This window comes from Cardiocondyla obscurior, linkage group LG10 (genome assembly GCF_019399895.1).
Source record: "Cardiocondyla obscurior isolate alpha-2009 linkage group LG10, Cobs3.1, whole genome shotgun sequence".
In the NCBI taxonomy this organism is placed as follows: domain Eukaryota; kingdom Metazoa; phylum Arthropoda; class Insecta; order Hymenoptera; family Formicidae; genus Cardiocondyla; species Cardiocondyla obscurior.
In genome coordinates this window covers 5,930,640-5,947,837 of record NC_091873.1, presented here as the reverse complement: position 1 = coordinate 5,947,837, position 17,198 = coordinate 5,930,640, and the positions used below count along the sequence as shown (strand labels likewise).

Here is a 17,198-nt window from a genome sequence, read left to right as displayed (position 1 = left end):
TCGCCACCTTTTTATCATCCAAACCTACTTCTGTCGTCCCCTCATTCTTCCGACCTCATCTCGATTTCCTACGCGGTTTCGCGAATCTAAAACAGCTCTCGGTATCTACGGCCGCGCAATAGTCTGCTCTTTGCCAGGCATATAACGTGGCCTACTTGAGAATTTATATGAAGAAACTATGCGTATGAATTCGTATTAGATGAAGTTTTGGGCCACCGTCTTTCGCGAAAATTTCTGAACGGCTGCTTGTTATGCCAATAGATTATACCAACAGGAAACTTTCGCGCACGTTTATAACGTATAGCTATCGAAAATATAAAAACAAAAAATACCTGCATAGCCGTAATTAAAAAGCTTTGACTATCACAGGCGGAATAATAATTTCATTAATTAAAATGTACTCATTTTTTTTTTTTTTAACATTTATTTCTTAAAATATCAATTAAATCTCCAGGCATCAGATACCCGATATTCAAAGCTCAGTTTGTTGTTTGCAAGTTATTTTCTGAATACAATTTCATATTGCAGTAAAGTTGTCTTTTACCGCTTACGCGACCCCAGGCGAAACACGCATCATATATCGCCATAAAGAGCGCGCCGGATACATATTTCCTGCGGCACTCGTATTTTATTCCGCGACGTGCATTACCGCTCTTTAAATATCACGGTACAATTTCATGCCCGACAAGCGTCCTAACGATGCCCAGTTACGCTTCAATGCATGCGCTTCCAACTCGAAGCGCCGTAGAAATTCTCATGCAAAAGCGCATCGACCCAAGAATCGACGCTTACCGGACTCTCCGGAGATTTTTTTCAATCCGCGCGCGACCCCTTTCACGATCGAACAGGGACAATATTTTTCGGAATATTCGCGTTTCATTTGCGCGACTGCCTATCGCTCTCCCGCAAAGATCCAGAACCAAAGATAAATTTTACTCTTCATCTCTCCCCCCTTCCCTCCCCCCTTTCCCCTCGTATCTACAATCGTCGTTCTCACAGCCTCGCCACCATCTCGCTCATTCACCCCTCGGAACAGCAATGTACCGAGAGCAATGAAAATGATTAACCGCCACCCTGAATCCCAGCAAAGCCTCTCTAATCCGGCACCAAAGGCAAAATCAGAGACACCGTCGGCGCTGTAACTCGTGAGTTAACTCGCCACCGTGTGTACGAAACATCAAGGCGGTTGAAACGCGCTCGCTTATTACCGGCGTCTTTCAGAAACGATTAACATTTTTTTAACGAACCACTACCGACCTTCGAGAAATAAAACATCTTGTGCGTAAAAATATGCGTATTTAACATAACGTACTGTACTTATATTATAATAATACGAGTTGAGCAGTTGATAAAAATTATTAAAAAAAAGAAGCGTTTTATAAAATATTAGAATTTCGCCGTGTTCCACGGGGAAAATGAACGAAGAATGACGAAAGAAGCTGGAGAACATTGTCTGAAATACTGTCACGCCAGTTAAAAGTTTATACCGTTTTTCTAGCGTCTATGTGATAATTCGATTGCAGAAGCACTTCCTACGTCGTCTGTAGACGACGCAGCAGCGACAGACGGCCGTTGAGAGTTTCGGCTTCCCTCTTCAACCCCAACCCCCATCGCCCAAACGCCTCATCCTCCGCGTTCTCGAGATGGCAGCATACCGAGGGCAATGAAAATGATTAAGCGCCGCCGTGAATCCTAGCGAAGCCGCACTAATCCGCCGCTAAAGGCAAAACCGGAGTCAACTTTGGTGCTGTAACTCGTGAGTTAACCTCCCATTACATACGGAGAAACGCAAAACGCGAAATGCGAGACGTGAAACAGCCCGCACGCATCACCCGGCAATGGGCGAGCATGTGGAATGGTCCTTTCTCATCCGTCTCCATACCAGCCGCTATAACGCTATCTAATTTTCTCTATTCCGACCACTTGATCTTGAACGTTCCGGTATCACTCTTGTTTAACGTACTTTTGGGTACTCTTTCCGGGGTGGAAATATAGCACGCCTGGGAACCCGGTCCCGCGCGCCGGAATTTGTGGAAACAATATGTAAAACCTACACACCGCGACTGAATTTGTGGTAACGGTATGCAAAGCCCGAGCGGTCCCACGGCTTCTGAGATGCCCGTGCGACTTTTCGAAACAGCGTCGCGTAAAAGTGTAATGTCAATTTCCGAGCGGAGAATATACATAGCCGCGCTTGATATATTTTTCAGGGAGCCCGATCGAAAAGTTGCGAATGACGTTTACGACACGTTATTATATATCGCGAGCGATACGAGAGAACGGCGTATATAACCGAAGCCGGTGTGACGGTCGCGAATAAAGCTGTCTTAGATGATTCAGGGAGCGCCTCAGTCTCGGGTTTACTACTCAGAAGGAGAGGAGAGGTTCTCTTAAAAATATTAACCGCTCCGAAAAGCGCGGAGCTGCCCCTCTTCCGCCCCCCCTTCCACCCTCATTCGCACATCGCGCCTTTTTGGTGCCGCGTAACAAACTGTTTCTACAGCCCCGTTATCATCTTTCCGGTTGAGGACAGTCGCGGAGGGAACGCGAGAAAGAAAGAGAGGAAAACGATCCGAACGCGATGAGAAAGGAGCGGGATAGAAGGAAAGACGAAGTCCAGGAACAAGAACAGGATTAATGGGCCGTCGTATCACGCACGGTGGGCGATAAAATATCGTAGGAAATATCCTCTGGCCGTGTAGAGAGTCTTGGCCATCCGTGGAATTTACTCCCCGCGCGATATCTACTATCTTAGATAATCTCCGCCATTAAAGGCCACCGGCCGGATACTGCTCACTCTCTATCTCGTTCGCAGCTTTACGATAAAAGCTTATGCGCTACGCCAAATTCCGCCGTTATTACAAGAATGCTCATTCTACCCGCGAGAGAGGCACTTATAGTAAATACCTCGCTCGCTAGAAACAATGTGGCGATATACGTCACGATGTTAATATCGTCTCATATTAACTCATTGTCATTTCATTAGAAAATTGCATATCAAATCTCTAATAGGCTTTTAGATTATCCGCAACATTTTGCAATAACATTCGAGCCTGACAAGCGCGGAAATTAATTGCTAGTTATCGCACCAGATTTTACTTAAAAAAAAAAAAAAAAAATTCTTTTAAATACGACGCTATAAAAATTTGGATGACCGCTGTTATTAGCCGCGGCCGAGAACGTCATCGCGCCAATACCTTTGGAAGTTATCCCCTAGACGTCGCATTTCTCTTCGGCTTTATCCATCAAACGTCAAATATCCCGCAACGTTCGGGATCGGAAAACCGAAATCGTGTGTACTTGATAAATATTTGCGGATCCTTGGGTAACGGCGTACGCGTGTGGACGTTAAGCCTGCGTGACGGCTCGATCTCGTGTTTCGAAGCCTTCTATGGGAGCGTGTATCGCGAGCCACTTTGGACGTTCTGACGTATGGCGTGTAAATACGAATATCGCGCGCGGAACAGTAATGTGGTCCGCAAAGGTCTCGCTCTAGGGAGGGTAGCGCACCCCTGTCATGTTCCCAAGCCGCAGTGGTCTGCCAAGTGGGATTTTGGTCGTTCTGCCGACCTGCCGGGCAACTCGTAACAGAGTCACCAAAGCGGGAAAATTACGAGTGGGACGCCAGCTTTCGGAATGTTCTTCTTCAACATGAAGCACGCCGGCTCTCTCAAAAGAGACGCCCGCGATCTCTTTCCGTACCGCACTTCCGTTTATTTTTGCTTTCATACTCCCGTCTAAACTTGAATGGGGGGTTTACGCCGAGGGTCGGGAAATGATTCCTGTCCTCGGCTATGTGTAACAGCCACTTGTCGGGATATGACCGCGATCGTAAGTTTATTAATACTTCAGCTATAGCATAAAACGGCTTTCTCAGAATTCAAGTGTAATACAATGATATTGCGATTTATGTTATTCTACGGGAAATTTCCAACGTTTAATTAAAAATTTTAGATTCACTTTTACAAGGAAATTTAAAATTAAAATTGTAATAAAATCTTAGTAAATCAACGATTCAACGGTTCAAATAGCGAGTAAATTTAATTTATTATAAAATAGTGGAAGGCACGAAAAATATATAAATTTTCAGAAATGCAAATTATCTAACAAGAATATGACACATTATGCCGACATATGCTACGCCTATTTCTTGAACAAACGACTATCAGCAGCCACGAGAATCTTCAAGGTACGTGACTCGAGTATAAACAGAAGAAGATGGTACCAGCGCGACAATGCGGTGTTCTTGCACGAACGACGTATTACCTACTCGGGCATTAATCGGTTCGTGATAGCGCGGCACTCGGTAATATAAGCACGATATTACAGAGGTGACAGGTCGGCCGATCTTTGAAACGACGTTGCGCTCCTTGTCGCGGGCTTAATTAAATTCCGGCAAAGAATCGGAAGTAGGGAAAAGTTCGGGCTTTCTTCCCGGTGACGAGGCGCGACTTGAGCCACACGGGTTTTAATAACCGTCCCGGTTCCCGAGCAAGAAGAAGCTGGCAAATGGCCGTGCAAGCGTCGGTGGCGGCTCTGGAAAGCGGCCGGGCTGGAAGAGAAGGGTATAGGTACCAACCCGACCGGAGTCAAGCATCGATCCCCCTATTCCTATCCCGTTCCCGCTCTCTCTTCCACCATTTCCTCACGCAACCACCGACGTATTCCCGTCTCGCCACCTTCGTCTGCTCGTTCCTCCGTCCTTCCCGCTTTTACTCGTATGCCATCGCGTTTCGACGTTTCTCTCGAAAAGCTCACACGTGCCTTATGTCTCCCTCACCATCGCGGAGGCTCTTTCCGCGTGCTTTTTGCCTCGGCTGTCGGCTCTCACAGTAATTCTTTTTCCCTCTTTCTGCCCGCCTATCTATCTATCTGCTTCTATCTCCTCCTCTTCGTCCCTTCCTACCTATTCGTCTGCCGATCTATCCCTGATTTTTCTCCCGTGGTTCACTTTCGCCCTTTTTTTTTCTCTCTCCCCTTCTCCCCCCTCTCTCCATCGTCCTCCGACTTCCTGTGCAAACGTCCCCAAGTCGATCTATGACATTACTGCTTGCTCCCGCGCTACTTCCTCTCCGACTGATTCCACCAAAGCCGGCTTCTACCTTCGTCTTTTATTTCTTACTGCCTTTACCGCGCGATATCCCACCAGTCCCACCGACACCACTAACCCCTTCGCAATCTTCACGGCAGACGGTACGATATCTTGCGTAACCACGGTGGCTTATCACCAAGAAAGAATTTTTCTTTCCCCCACCGACCCTTGGATCACGAAAACTTTTTAATCGCGCTATCCCGATTATGAAAAACAGAACGTAGGAACGCTTCCTTCCAAAGGATTGTAATATTTCATTTCGGATACGTACAAATATAAAATGACGGAAAACAATTTGTTTATAATTAATTTTAAATGATATAACATTCAGAAATTTATATAAAATATACTTTGCCGAAAAATGGAACATTTGCTTACGCAACGTACATTATTATATTTATTTGTAATTATTATTTCCTTTTTTAATACATATAACGATTTAAAAAATTATATATGTATTATTTCGGTTTGACGATTACGTAAAATTAAATGCATCGCAGACGCGGCGGTATTTCACGTGCTTGCTATGAACGATTGGTCAGACGTCTCCGAAATGTGTATATATTTCAGTATCATGGAAGGCTGTTCGAGTTACATTCGACGGTCGGGCCACTGACATTTTCCACTGCGAGCTATCATAGATAACGTATATGCGGTATCCGTATGCGAGGAGAAGACACGGATGCAGACTTGTACCTAACTGTAACGTTATTCCTATATGCTAGGGAAGATACATGCCACATCGCAAGCAAACATGCGCGTGCATACACAGTCGAAAAATACACGAGCAAAATGCGTGCGCGACTCTTGTGGAAATAACTGCACGGAGGGAATGCAATCAAAAAAATTGAAAAGTCGATCGAGTATCGCGTACAAGCCAGCTATTAAATTTAATATGCCTTCTATCTTCTAAGCGCGCTCCGATGTTTAACTTTTCTTCCTTTTCCTTCTATTTATAAAATAGCATTTCTAACAGAAATCTTTCAGATAATTACAATAAAACGCGTTCGCGAGTTTAAGGATAGAGTATATAAATACATAATATATAAAATAAATATATATAATATATAAAATGTCGAAAGAAAAAATTTTATACGCGCATAATAGAAAATAATTGTTTTAATGGGATACAAGGAAGAAGTAACTTTATACCTTCGCAACGTAAATGTACGCGCAAAGTACACGTAATACCGCGAGCGCGTTGTATGGATACAATGGTAAGTACGCTTTTCGTAACAATAAGCTCCTATTGGCTGAAAACCCTTACGACGTCTCCTATGAAGACATATCAGCTCCGCGAGGGAAAGCGGCTCGGTAATATCGGATTACTCGCGGTCGTCTCTGATGCTTCTACGCTTCTGCTATTGCCGCAACGATAGTAATGGCGGGTGCAGTCTACATCATGACACCGTAGGGCGCGTACGTGGCAGGAGAGTAACGTTATTCCCCGACACGAATAGATATGCATTCCATCGACACTGGTGCTCAACAGCCAGACCGACATATATCGCGCGACAAGCGTACAAGGCGTCCGAAATGCATCGCACGGCCAATGCGAAATATTGTTATAAACATTCTATTAAAACGGAGCATCGAAATTTACAGCCCCGATGTAATAACGATCGTTTGTTAAACGGAATTTTCTCTAATCTCGTCTATCGTTACGAAAATATGTACGTATTATTGTATTTTTCAACGTCCCTAACGAAGTTTGCAAAGACTGCAGTTTTACAACGTCTCTTCTAATAGTAGACGTAGTCGGCTAAAGAGGATTGCAGAGTAAATTGGATTGAAGTTAAAAACTCGCGATCCAAGTAAATTATAGCCATGGGGCGCAAGAGTAATTGTTTCGTGGCGTCCAAGAGAATTAGTAGACCAAATCGAAGCGAGCGGGGAAGTAAATCAGTGTTCCTCACTTAAAATCCTGTTTACTCGCCATTACAATACGATTTATCAGATCCTAATAAACCTCATAACGCCTCGCGCCGCGTCTAAAGGAATAGTCCGAATTAATGGAGAATGTCGCGAGAGGTGTACTCGCCGAGTTACATTCTCACAGATTATCCCGGCGACTTTTATTTTCTTTATTTTCTGTTCCGCAACAAAGCCGCGTAATTCTCTCTTCCCTGCGGGACACATGCTGACAAATATGCATATTCATATGTGTACATACATATATATACAGAAACGGTACACGCAATTTTATTTTATTTTATTTTTTTTCTTCTACGTATAATTTCTGGCGGTGCTTACTAGCTGGCTAAGCCGTTTGAGCGCGCTACAATTAACCGTAAGAGCGACGATCGCCGATAGCACTGTCTCGAAATGTACGCCGGCAAAGTGAATCAACTGGAGCGCGATTGCGCCGTGGAAATGAAACCGCGGAATCTTGGGCCACGGCAAATTTCGGAAATTCGCGGGGCCCGAATTTCTATATTAATAGCTTTAACACACAGAACGCGGACGGCCGGTACACCCGAGCTCAAATGCCGATGGTGTGCGGGAGAGCGGCGATTCATAGAGAGAAGCATACCGCGCAGCGGCGCGTCGTGTTCGACCTCGGCGGAATACGCGTCGATGACCGTATACGAGAGCCAGCGGTTTTGTCATTCTAATAGGGAGGGCAATGCATCAATTATAGAAACACAGGGCGGTTCGGCCTGGCATTACACGGCCGTCGAATAACGCGGCCCGATTGCGCGCGATTATGCGAACAATAAATTGGCAGTCGGATGCACCACGCACGAGACATTCCGACGTTTCAACGTTCCCGCCATCGAACGCCTCTCCTTTGTACCGCTCGCAATAAGGATAATAGCAAAATTCTTGCAGCAAACGTCGACCCTTATTCATCCCACCCGGTGACTCTGTTTAATTCTCGTACCTCCCGAGTGAGAATATCAAAATCATGCCTCGCGTTTCCAAGACGTTTACAATTTTAATATCTTGATTATTAGGAAAGTTTTAAAAGCCAATTACCGCGCTAAACAGATTCGCGTTTTCGTTAGCTTCTAACGAAATATGAATAATAAGTCACGATTATGCAATTAAACAACTTTTTTTTATTCCGGACGTGCATCGGGACGTAAGAAAATTAGCCGCATAGTTTTGAGAACTCATTTCACCCGTTTGACCATTAAATCGCTCGCCGATCTCAAACGGAGGTAGCGGATACTTCAATGGCGCAGCGGCAAGAATTTCCTCTCTCTCCGACTCTCGTTTTAACTCCGCGCAATACCTCGGACGCACGAAAATTCGATTTCGCCTTCCTATCTACCGGCCTCTGGCAACGGGAAGCAAATTCTTCGACAGTGTGCGAGGCAAGGTACGATGGAAAGGCTACGGACACACGGTCCTGTCTCCCTTGTCTGGTAGCACCGTGCTATTAATCGCATTAGGCGACCGACGGGTCTGCTTGAGTGGTAGATGCCCTTGCCTTCCTTCACAAAGGCATCATACGCCAGTATCTTCAACCGTGCACCATGATACAGCCAGCGGATGCGCATTCTGGGTATATATCAATCACATACCAAGAACGTTTAGAGTTCCGTCGCTGTCACTCGATTAAATCTTTTAATAAGCCTCAACGCGTGTACAAGGAGAAACGTAGAAACAGAGAGAACAGAAAAGCGTACCGATCGACCGTCGCAACTAAAAAAAAAAAACGAAGATACTCTCCTCTCTTTTCTTTCATTCGAAAATCATAAAGTTTCCCGGTGAAAATATTAATTCAATAATTTATCTCATAACAGTGACAAGCCTCATATAAATCTCTGAAGAATATTTTAAATTCCGTAAACACGTTTTTCTATCTAAATTTTTTTTTCCGGTTCTAAGCATTACTTTTATAATTTCATAATATTTTTATCACGTCACGTTTATATAAAAATTACGAGCGCCACGTTGATTCCACCTCCACTTATTTAAATAACAAAAAATCGCATATGTGAAAGAGCAATTGCGTGAGACTATTTTAGTATCCTCCTTTTATGGCGCAACTAAAAGCGAAAAACAAGATCTAAAACTCAGTTTTACGAATGCATGCTCGCGCGCGCATTAATTTTACAGCTTTAATGAAAAAACGTAAGCGCGTGGCGCGTGTAGGTACATCGCGTTTAATATTAACTAGAGCGTTGATACCCGATGCGTCGTAAATCGGGGTCAACCGTCTACCTGCCTTGCGATGGTTTTCACTATCCCTTTCGCATAATTCCGCCCAAAGTATACGGCGGCGCAGTGTCTTTGAAGTACGACAGAGCGCGATGAGGAAAAGCGCGAGCCGCGCGTGCGGCATAATTTGTGCGAGGCAACGAACCCTCTCCGTACACCTACATTCACCGGCGTGTCGACGTCTCTCGTGCCGCAACCTTCCCCGTCTTTTCGTCGACTTACCCGCCGTGCTCGGTTTCTCCCCGTTCGCATAACTGCGGAAGCGAGACGCCGTCATTTCTATAGACATTCATTATTCACTACTCACTCAACGTGCCTCCTCTCGTACCCTTTCCCTCCCCCGTTCGGCCCATCTTCGTCTCACTTTCTCTCTTCTCCGCCGTTCTTCGATACCCGACTCCGATATGTACCTGTTTCTCTTTCGGTCGTACCAGTTTCTCCGCTTACCCGCCCATCGGAACCGCCCGCGTCCGTTAAAATCGGCAACGGCGATAATCCGCCGAGCTTTTAAACGAGCATCGCTCTCGCCGTTCCACGAGCGATGGACTTTGTTGAAGGATTTCTGATCGACGAAAAGAGCCAACAGAGAAGAAAGGTAGAGAACAAGAGCGTCGACAAGCCCGGTGAAAGACGGAATATTTCATGAGAACGGAAGAACGACGGTAAACGTTCGCGCGCGGTAATCCATCGGGGCAGTAATGTTTTGCACAATTCATACGGACGACGCTAAACGCTTTTTGATGACTCGATTTAATTACAATACGCTTCGATTTTCGGGCATGTGCGAGCAGGTGCGCATTCGTAGAATCGATTAAACTGCACCGTTCCATTTGTTACAGTGTTATTTCCATAGCATTATTTTCGCGCAATTGCCTTGTTTAAAAATTTAATTATGAGACACTGGGCTATTTCATAGCGCCCATATATTCATTATAGATTTTACGATATATAGCGCGGCCTTTGTTTATCGCAATTTATTGATTATCGCGTATAATAAGCGGTTTAGTATTAAGTCGTAGTTAATTGCCTCGGCACTATAATATAGGAAAAGCTTATAGATAAGTCATGTAAATTTTCATTCAGATGCAATTACAGTGCTGAATAACGGATGATGGGCTCGCAATCCAAACTGATCGGTAAACATCGACGGAATTAATTTTCGACTACAGAAGATAATATACGGTTATGGAAGGTAAGCTGTTACAGAGAGATCTAGAGCGGCATATCGAATTAAAAATATCGAGTATTTATACGTAGCGCTGAAGCGTTTCAAATACAGGCGCGCTCCGGCACAATCAATTGATTAACCGCTATTACTATATTATACATACGCGTGCTGCAATCTCGACGTGTCGATATATTCCGTTGCAACGTAGCAACCACGTTGAGTACACATCAAATACCGTAATATCATATCCGTCGAAAACAGATGGTCGCGAAAAATACTGTTTGTACCAGTAATATTGGTAATGATGCGAACTTGGGCAATATTTACGCGAGCCGTGGATTGAAATATAAATAAACCTATCGCAGAAGTACGTAAAAAGTTACGCATTCGAACAAAGTTACTAACGATTAAAAAAATATTTTGTAAGCTTCCAATATTTATCAAAATGGAACTGTGTCCGGTAGTATTTATGCCGTCTGTGTATTTTTCGAGTATCGCTTTGGTCGTTTGTAAAAACGCTTTACGTTTTTTTTTTTCTTTTTTTTTTTTCCTCTTTTCCTCCATAAAGCTCGATCGCAGGCCGGGGGAAAAAAATTTCGTGCATGACGTTCGAGATCGTTACGGAATGTCAAAGTTCGGCTCTCTGAATGAGAAACTTTCACAATCGCCCGCACCTCGCCTTTTCTTTGGCTTTTCGACTTGTTATTTTCCCGTATCCTCCTATTTTAAAATCGTAAAACGAGATTGATACGAGAAGCCATCTACTAGTTGAAGTTAAATTATTCATGTACATGTAAAAAAACTCGTTTCATAAAATACGAGATTTTTGAAAACACAACATCAACAATTTTCTCTTGATTCTCTTTTTGAGCTGATTAGCATTTATAACTCCTGACCTGATACCGTACAGAGTTTCACATTAATATTTTCTTTGATAAACTGACATATGTATAGAAATGTATGTATAAAGTAATATTATCTGCGTATAAATTAATAAGTATATTTTGATAAACAATTAAATCTAACAATTTGACTTTAAATTAATTTAAAAAGAAAAAATTTAATTTAATAAATTGAATTTTAAAAATAAAATTAAAATTACAAATTTATTTATTACTGTGTCAAAATTATATATTACAAGAGAAAACGTTGGTGTAATTGTTAATTTAGTTTTGATTAAAGACGGATTGGAAATATTTTGTTTTTCTAACATTTTTTTTGTTTGCAATCACAATAATAAAATATAAAAGTCAGAAAAAATATTATTAAACGATTAGATATAAAACAATTTTTTTTTTCTAATTGACTGTAAAAAATGTCTTTTACTTCTGTTTTTACAAAGGAGCAAAAACAACAAAAAAAAAAGTTATTAAAAAAGGTAAGTTTAGTTGTTTCACTTCAGGCCGTAACGATATCGTTACGGATGCAACGTAAACAATATGTGAAATAGGAAACGTTCTTTTGACTACATCATATGATACCGATAGAATTTTGTTTCGTTTTATTATTTTTCTCGTTTTGTTAATGTTTCTCATGTACCCCGGCATCCGTGCATAGAACAATATTATTTTAAACATTAAAATATCACAAATACCGAGTACAAATTAATGTGCCGTAATTAAGTGTGCTGCGAACGAAATAATGGCGCTGCGAGGTAACGATCGTGTAATGTGCATATCGTGTATTACGAAATTATTTATTTTGCCGCATTTTTCTATCCGGGGGCAATCGACGTGGTGTTGTCCCGGAGGAGGAGCCGATATTATTACCAGAGCATGCTGTGCCAGTATTTAGAATACATAAGCGAATGGTATGTTTGCACACGGCGGCTATGTATACCCCCGAGTTCAGTAACCCTTCTGCCGACGGCAGACGTGCTCGACGAGGTTGAGCCCGGCGAGCACTCGACTCGGCGCGTCTCTCGCAAAATGTCTATAGCTGTAAGTTCGGTACCACTCGGGTCTCCCGGCGCCGTGAATACAACAATAACGATGTACGACACACAGACAAACGCTCACCGATAGGAATTTTCTCAGGAAACGCCGCGGGTACCAGGACCAAGAGGACGGTTAAGGCCATGGTCATCATCGTGGCGATAGATGTTAGCCTGCTGTTTCTACCGGCACCAGTGTTTCTCGCGTTTATCTCGGCTCGCCCGGAAACGGTCAACGCGGCGGTAATAAGAGAAATCGCGGTGGCGCGACGCCGCCGTCGCGACGAGGGTGGTCCACCCGTCTCGTGAACAACCGGGAGCATCTTCCGAGCTCCGTGGTCTGACACAAACTACTGTACTCCACTCGGCGTGAACTCGGTCTCTCCTGAACCGCCCCAGCATCCCTCTCGTTCTCTCACCCCCCTAGCCCCTCTCCCACCTTCGCTTCTCGCGTATCTCTCTCTCTCTATCGCTCTCTGGTTTGTGGACCCTTTAACCAGCAGCCACCCTCCCGTCAGCTCGCGTTTCTCGCCCTCTTCTAACGCGTTGCAGCCCTCTCGCTCTCGATCTACCCCGCCGTACCCTTCATCACGACTTCCGCCACCACCAACGCAAGCATCCTCCATCCTCCACCCTAGCATCTCCCCGTCTCCCTTCTTTCTACCGATCTGTGCTCTAGCCTCTCTCCCTCTGTCGCGCCCTCGTGCCTCACTACGGTAGTTCGGGGTGGAAGCGTACGTTTAACGCGCATGTTACGATAGTCGCGGCGCGCGTGTTCGTCTCGGAAATATTCCACGCACTTGCTGACTGACGCTACGCCGCTACCGATACCGCCACTGATACCCTACCGATATCCTAACTATCCCACCCGAATCATTGCTTAGAAATTACAATCATAGGGTAGACAGAAATTAAAATGTAAGTATACTTTGCATTTGATTAGTAGCTGATTTATCCGCGACGATTCACGTATGTGCAAAAGTCAATTTTAATAAAATATACAATTATGCATATAAAGTAAAACAAGCATATTTTTATTTGTGTCTATTATGTAAGAAAATATTAAAAAGAAAATAGAAAAATAAATTTACTCAATAGTGTTGCACGCACTTTAAACAGTGATGTATAGATAGAATATTGCGATGATTGCAATATAAATAAATAAATATACGAGTTGAAAGCAAATATTTGTGAAATGTTATATTAAAAAAAAAAAGATTCCCGTGTTGATTGTTGTACTGGTTAGCACGCCTTAAATTTCAATTCCAAACATACGTGTATCTCGTAAAACGTAATTGAAAAAAACTTTGATATACAAATTGCTGCTGAGCTATTAATAAATATTGAAATATTATATTAAATATGCTTGTTTTTATCACTTAAATGCAAAACGAATCCTGCCCGATTTAAAATTAAATTCTGTCCATTGTAGCAATCTTTTGATAATGACTAAAACCTTCAAGATTATATCGAATTGAATTTTAATATCGTTCACTTCGCGTGGCATTGTGTAGTGCAGCCTGAATTCGTAAACATGAAATATATTATTCCAAACCGATATGTATCACCTTTCTCTATTACATAAGTTATTCGAGTTAATAATTCAGTTTTCTTCGCGTTGAATTTATGCAAACCTTTTGGCATTAATATTATTTAAATTATAATATTGTTCTTATTATTTCAATTTATAAAACAAGTTACAAAATCGGAGTTAATATTTGTCCACTTGTGTATCATTTCCCAACACCATTGTAAAAAATTTTCTGACCTTTGATCTGATGCGCAGCAGCGAAGTTATGGTAACGTAGATAGGATGGCAGGTTCTGGCAGGATAATCCTGAAATATAAAAATAAAACATTAATTGCAGAGACGTTCAGAAAGTAATAGGAAAAAATTAGAATTTTTAATATAGTAAAAAAATTATGCTCACCGAAATGTTACTTCGCTGAAGCATGTGCCACTCCAAGGCCTCCTCCTCCTCTCAGTTAATTTGGGCCCGAGCTGCATCGCTGTTTGTCCAATATACGTGGTACTTGCAGCACGAATATTCCATCGATGTTCCAAGGTCGGTGGCTGCATCGGGGAACGGAAGGGAAGATGGCTGTGTGACGCAATACCTCCGCAGCTTGCGCGACCGAACTTCCCCGAGCGTTCTCGAGAGCGGACAACCGCATTCGGCTTCTAGCTGCATACACAACGGATTGCGCGTACCCATTGCACCGCGTATGCAATTGCTCCTATATTCAGCGTCTTTGTCTCAATCTCTGTAAAATTCAATACGTATAAAAAAACCGCGCCACATAAAAGAGTTTACGCGAATATTTCGTGGGCGGCAGAAACGCTGCATCAAAGTTAATCATTGATCTTACTTGACATCTCATCGAAATTAATTTAAATCGATCGCTTAATTTACATGAACGACTAAGAAAAATTAATATAATTAAGATATATGGGGATATATGACTTACGTTAAAGGAAGCAAGAGTGATTTTATGTATTTTCCGTAGGTAGAGGATGGACCAGGAGAGGTGACTGGCATCGGGGTTACATCGTCGCCAAATATCCTTGGACTTTCATGACAAGCGGAGTGCCTCTTGCACACGTCCTGCTCGGTCAGCTGCCGGAACGGCAATGAAACGGCAAGCAAAAGTAAGTAAGATGGCTGACGGCTGTAGTTCGCGGCACTGGCGGCGCTCAAGTCGCTCATATCAGCAAATATTCGGACGCTAATGTCTCAATCTCTGTAAAATTCAATAAGTATGTATAAAAAAACCGCGCCACATAAAAGAGTTTACGCGAATATTTCGTGGGCGGCAGAAACGCTGCATCAAAGTTAATCGTTAATCTTACTTGACATCTCATCGAAATAAATTTAATTCGATCGCTTAATTACGTGAACGACTGAGAAAAATTAATATAATTAAGATACATGGGGATATATGACTTACGTTAAAGGAAGGAAAAGTGATTTTATGTATTTTCCGTAGGTAGAGGATGGATCAGGAGAGGTGACTGGCATCAGGGTTACATCGTCATCCGTCAAACATCCTTGGACTTTTATGACAAGCGGAGTGCCTCTTGCACACGTCCTGCCCGGTCAGCTGCCGGAACGGCAATGAAACGGCAAGCAAAAGTAAGTAAGATGGTTGACGGCTGTAGTTCGCGGCACTGGCGGCGCTTAAGTCGCTCATATCTGCAAATATTCGAACGTTAATTACTTTAGCTATCTCAATTACTACGAATTTTAACACGTTATAAATGAAATTATACCTCAAAATGATAATAAATATTAATCAAATATTAAATATTAATTAAATATTAAAAGTCGATGTGACGCGTACGGATGCGTTGCATCGTCCGAACTGCATCGATTGCAATAATCATCGGTTTTTATACTCACCCCTCCACGTAACTAACAGCCAATCGCGTGACCCGAATTTAATTGCAAAATTAATCAGCAGATGTCATGGCGTTCCTATATAATGAGCTATTTTTTCGAGCTTGAATTATTTTCGCATTGATTTAGACGGAGTCAATATCTCTATGCACTTGTCCTACCGGCGACGGTCCTTTTAAGGACACCTGTTCTTTTAAGAACAGCCCGGTTCTAAAGAAATATAAATAAAATTATTGAATTACAGAGAGAGTCGCGTATATTATAATACATATCATTTGTTACATTAAAAAATTATCTCAAACTTTTTATTACAAATGATCTTCAACTACGTTGTCCGTCTCGGCCGCTACAAAATGTAACTCGTTATAAAATAAATTATACTCTCAATATCATATTGAATATTAATCAGATATTAAAAATCAGTATATCGTAAATTTGTAACAGATGGATACGTTAATTGCAATATTCGATCGACTGCATTGATTTCTTGCTTCCCCTTCCACACGACTAACAGCCAATCGCGTGTCTCGAATCCGAGGCGCTGATTGGTCAGCGGATTCGTATTTAAGGAGTCATTTTTTGCAGGTCGAATCATTTTTGCACTGTCCTGGATGGAGTCAACGTCTCTCTGCACCTGTCATACCGGCGATGGTCCTTTTAAGGACACCTGTTCTTTTAAGAACAGCCCGGTTTGCACAGGAGAAGCTGCTGCTGTCGTCATAGTTTGAAAGCACCTTGGATACTTGGATACCTTCAACATTTCTCACCGAAAGATCTACCTTGTTAAGGATAACCCAAGCTCGCGTCGCATCTAGAAAATCGCTGCTCGCGTCATACTTCAAGATCATTTTGGATGCAGTCAATGTCTTTCACTGTGAGATTTAACCTTCCGAGAATGGTCCAGACAACTCGCACCGTTCGAATACATTTTTTTAAGGTAAGTCACTTGCAATATTATAATAATATATAAATTTGATATTGAAAAAAACGCGTCGTAATTAAAAATGAATCATTTTTCGCAGCTTGAATTATTTTCGCACTGAATTGGACGGAGTCAACGTCTTTCACTGTAAGATTTAACCTTCCGAGAATGGTCCAGACAACTCGCACCGTCCGAATACATTTTTTTAAGGTAAGTCACTTGCAATATTATAATAATATATAAATTTGATATTGAAAAAAACGCGTCGTAATTAGAAATGAATCATTTTTTGCAGCTTGAATTATTTTCGCACTGGCTTAGACGGAGTCAACGTCTCTCTGCACCTGTCTTACCGGCAACGGTCCTTTCAAGGATACCTGTTCTTCTAAGATCAGCCCGACTTGCACAGAAGAAGCTGCTGCTGTCGTCGTAGTTTGAAAGCACCTTGGATACTTGGATTCCCTCAACATTTCTCACCGAAAGATCTACCTTGTTAAGGATAACCTAAGCTCGCG

General features: G+C 42.5%; 1 protein-coding gene across 7 annotated transcripts in view; it reads right to left on the bottom strand.

Annotated features, from left to right (window-relative positions):
* Glurib (Glutamate receptor IB) overlaps nucleotides 1-15,588 on the bottom strand; it is a 212,217-nt gene extending 196,629 nt beyond the window's left edge. For 3 of the 7 annotated variants that reach the window (XM_070662886.1, XM_070662887.1, XM_070662885.1), the window contains exon 1: nucleotides 12,449-12,807. In XM_070662886.1, the coding sequence (XP_070518987.1) occupies nucleotides 12,449-12,686 (238 nt within the window). In that variant the 5' untranslated portion in view covers nucleotides 12,687-12,807. Of the gene's footprint in view, nucleotides 1-12,448; nucleotides 12,813-14,131; nucleotides 14,201-14,294; nucleotides 14,639-14,832; nucleotides 15,106-15,312 lie in introns of those variants that run through there. The other 4 variants (XM_070662888.1, XM_070662889.1, XM_070662884.1 and 1 more) reach the window with 4 other exon arrangements.
* Nucleotides 15,589-17,198: the final 1,610 nt, after the last annotated feature.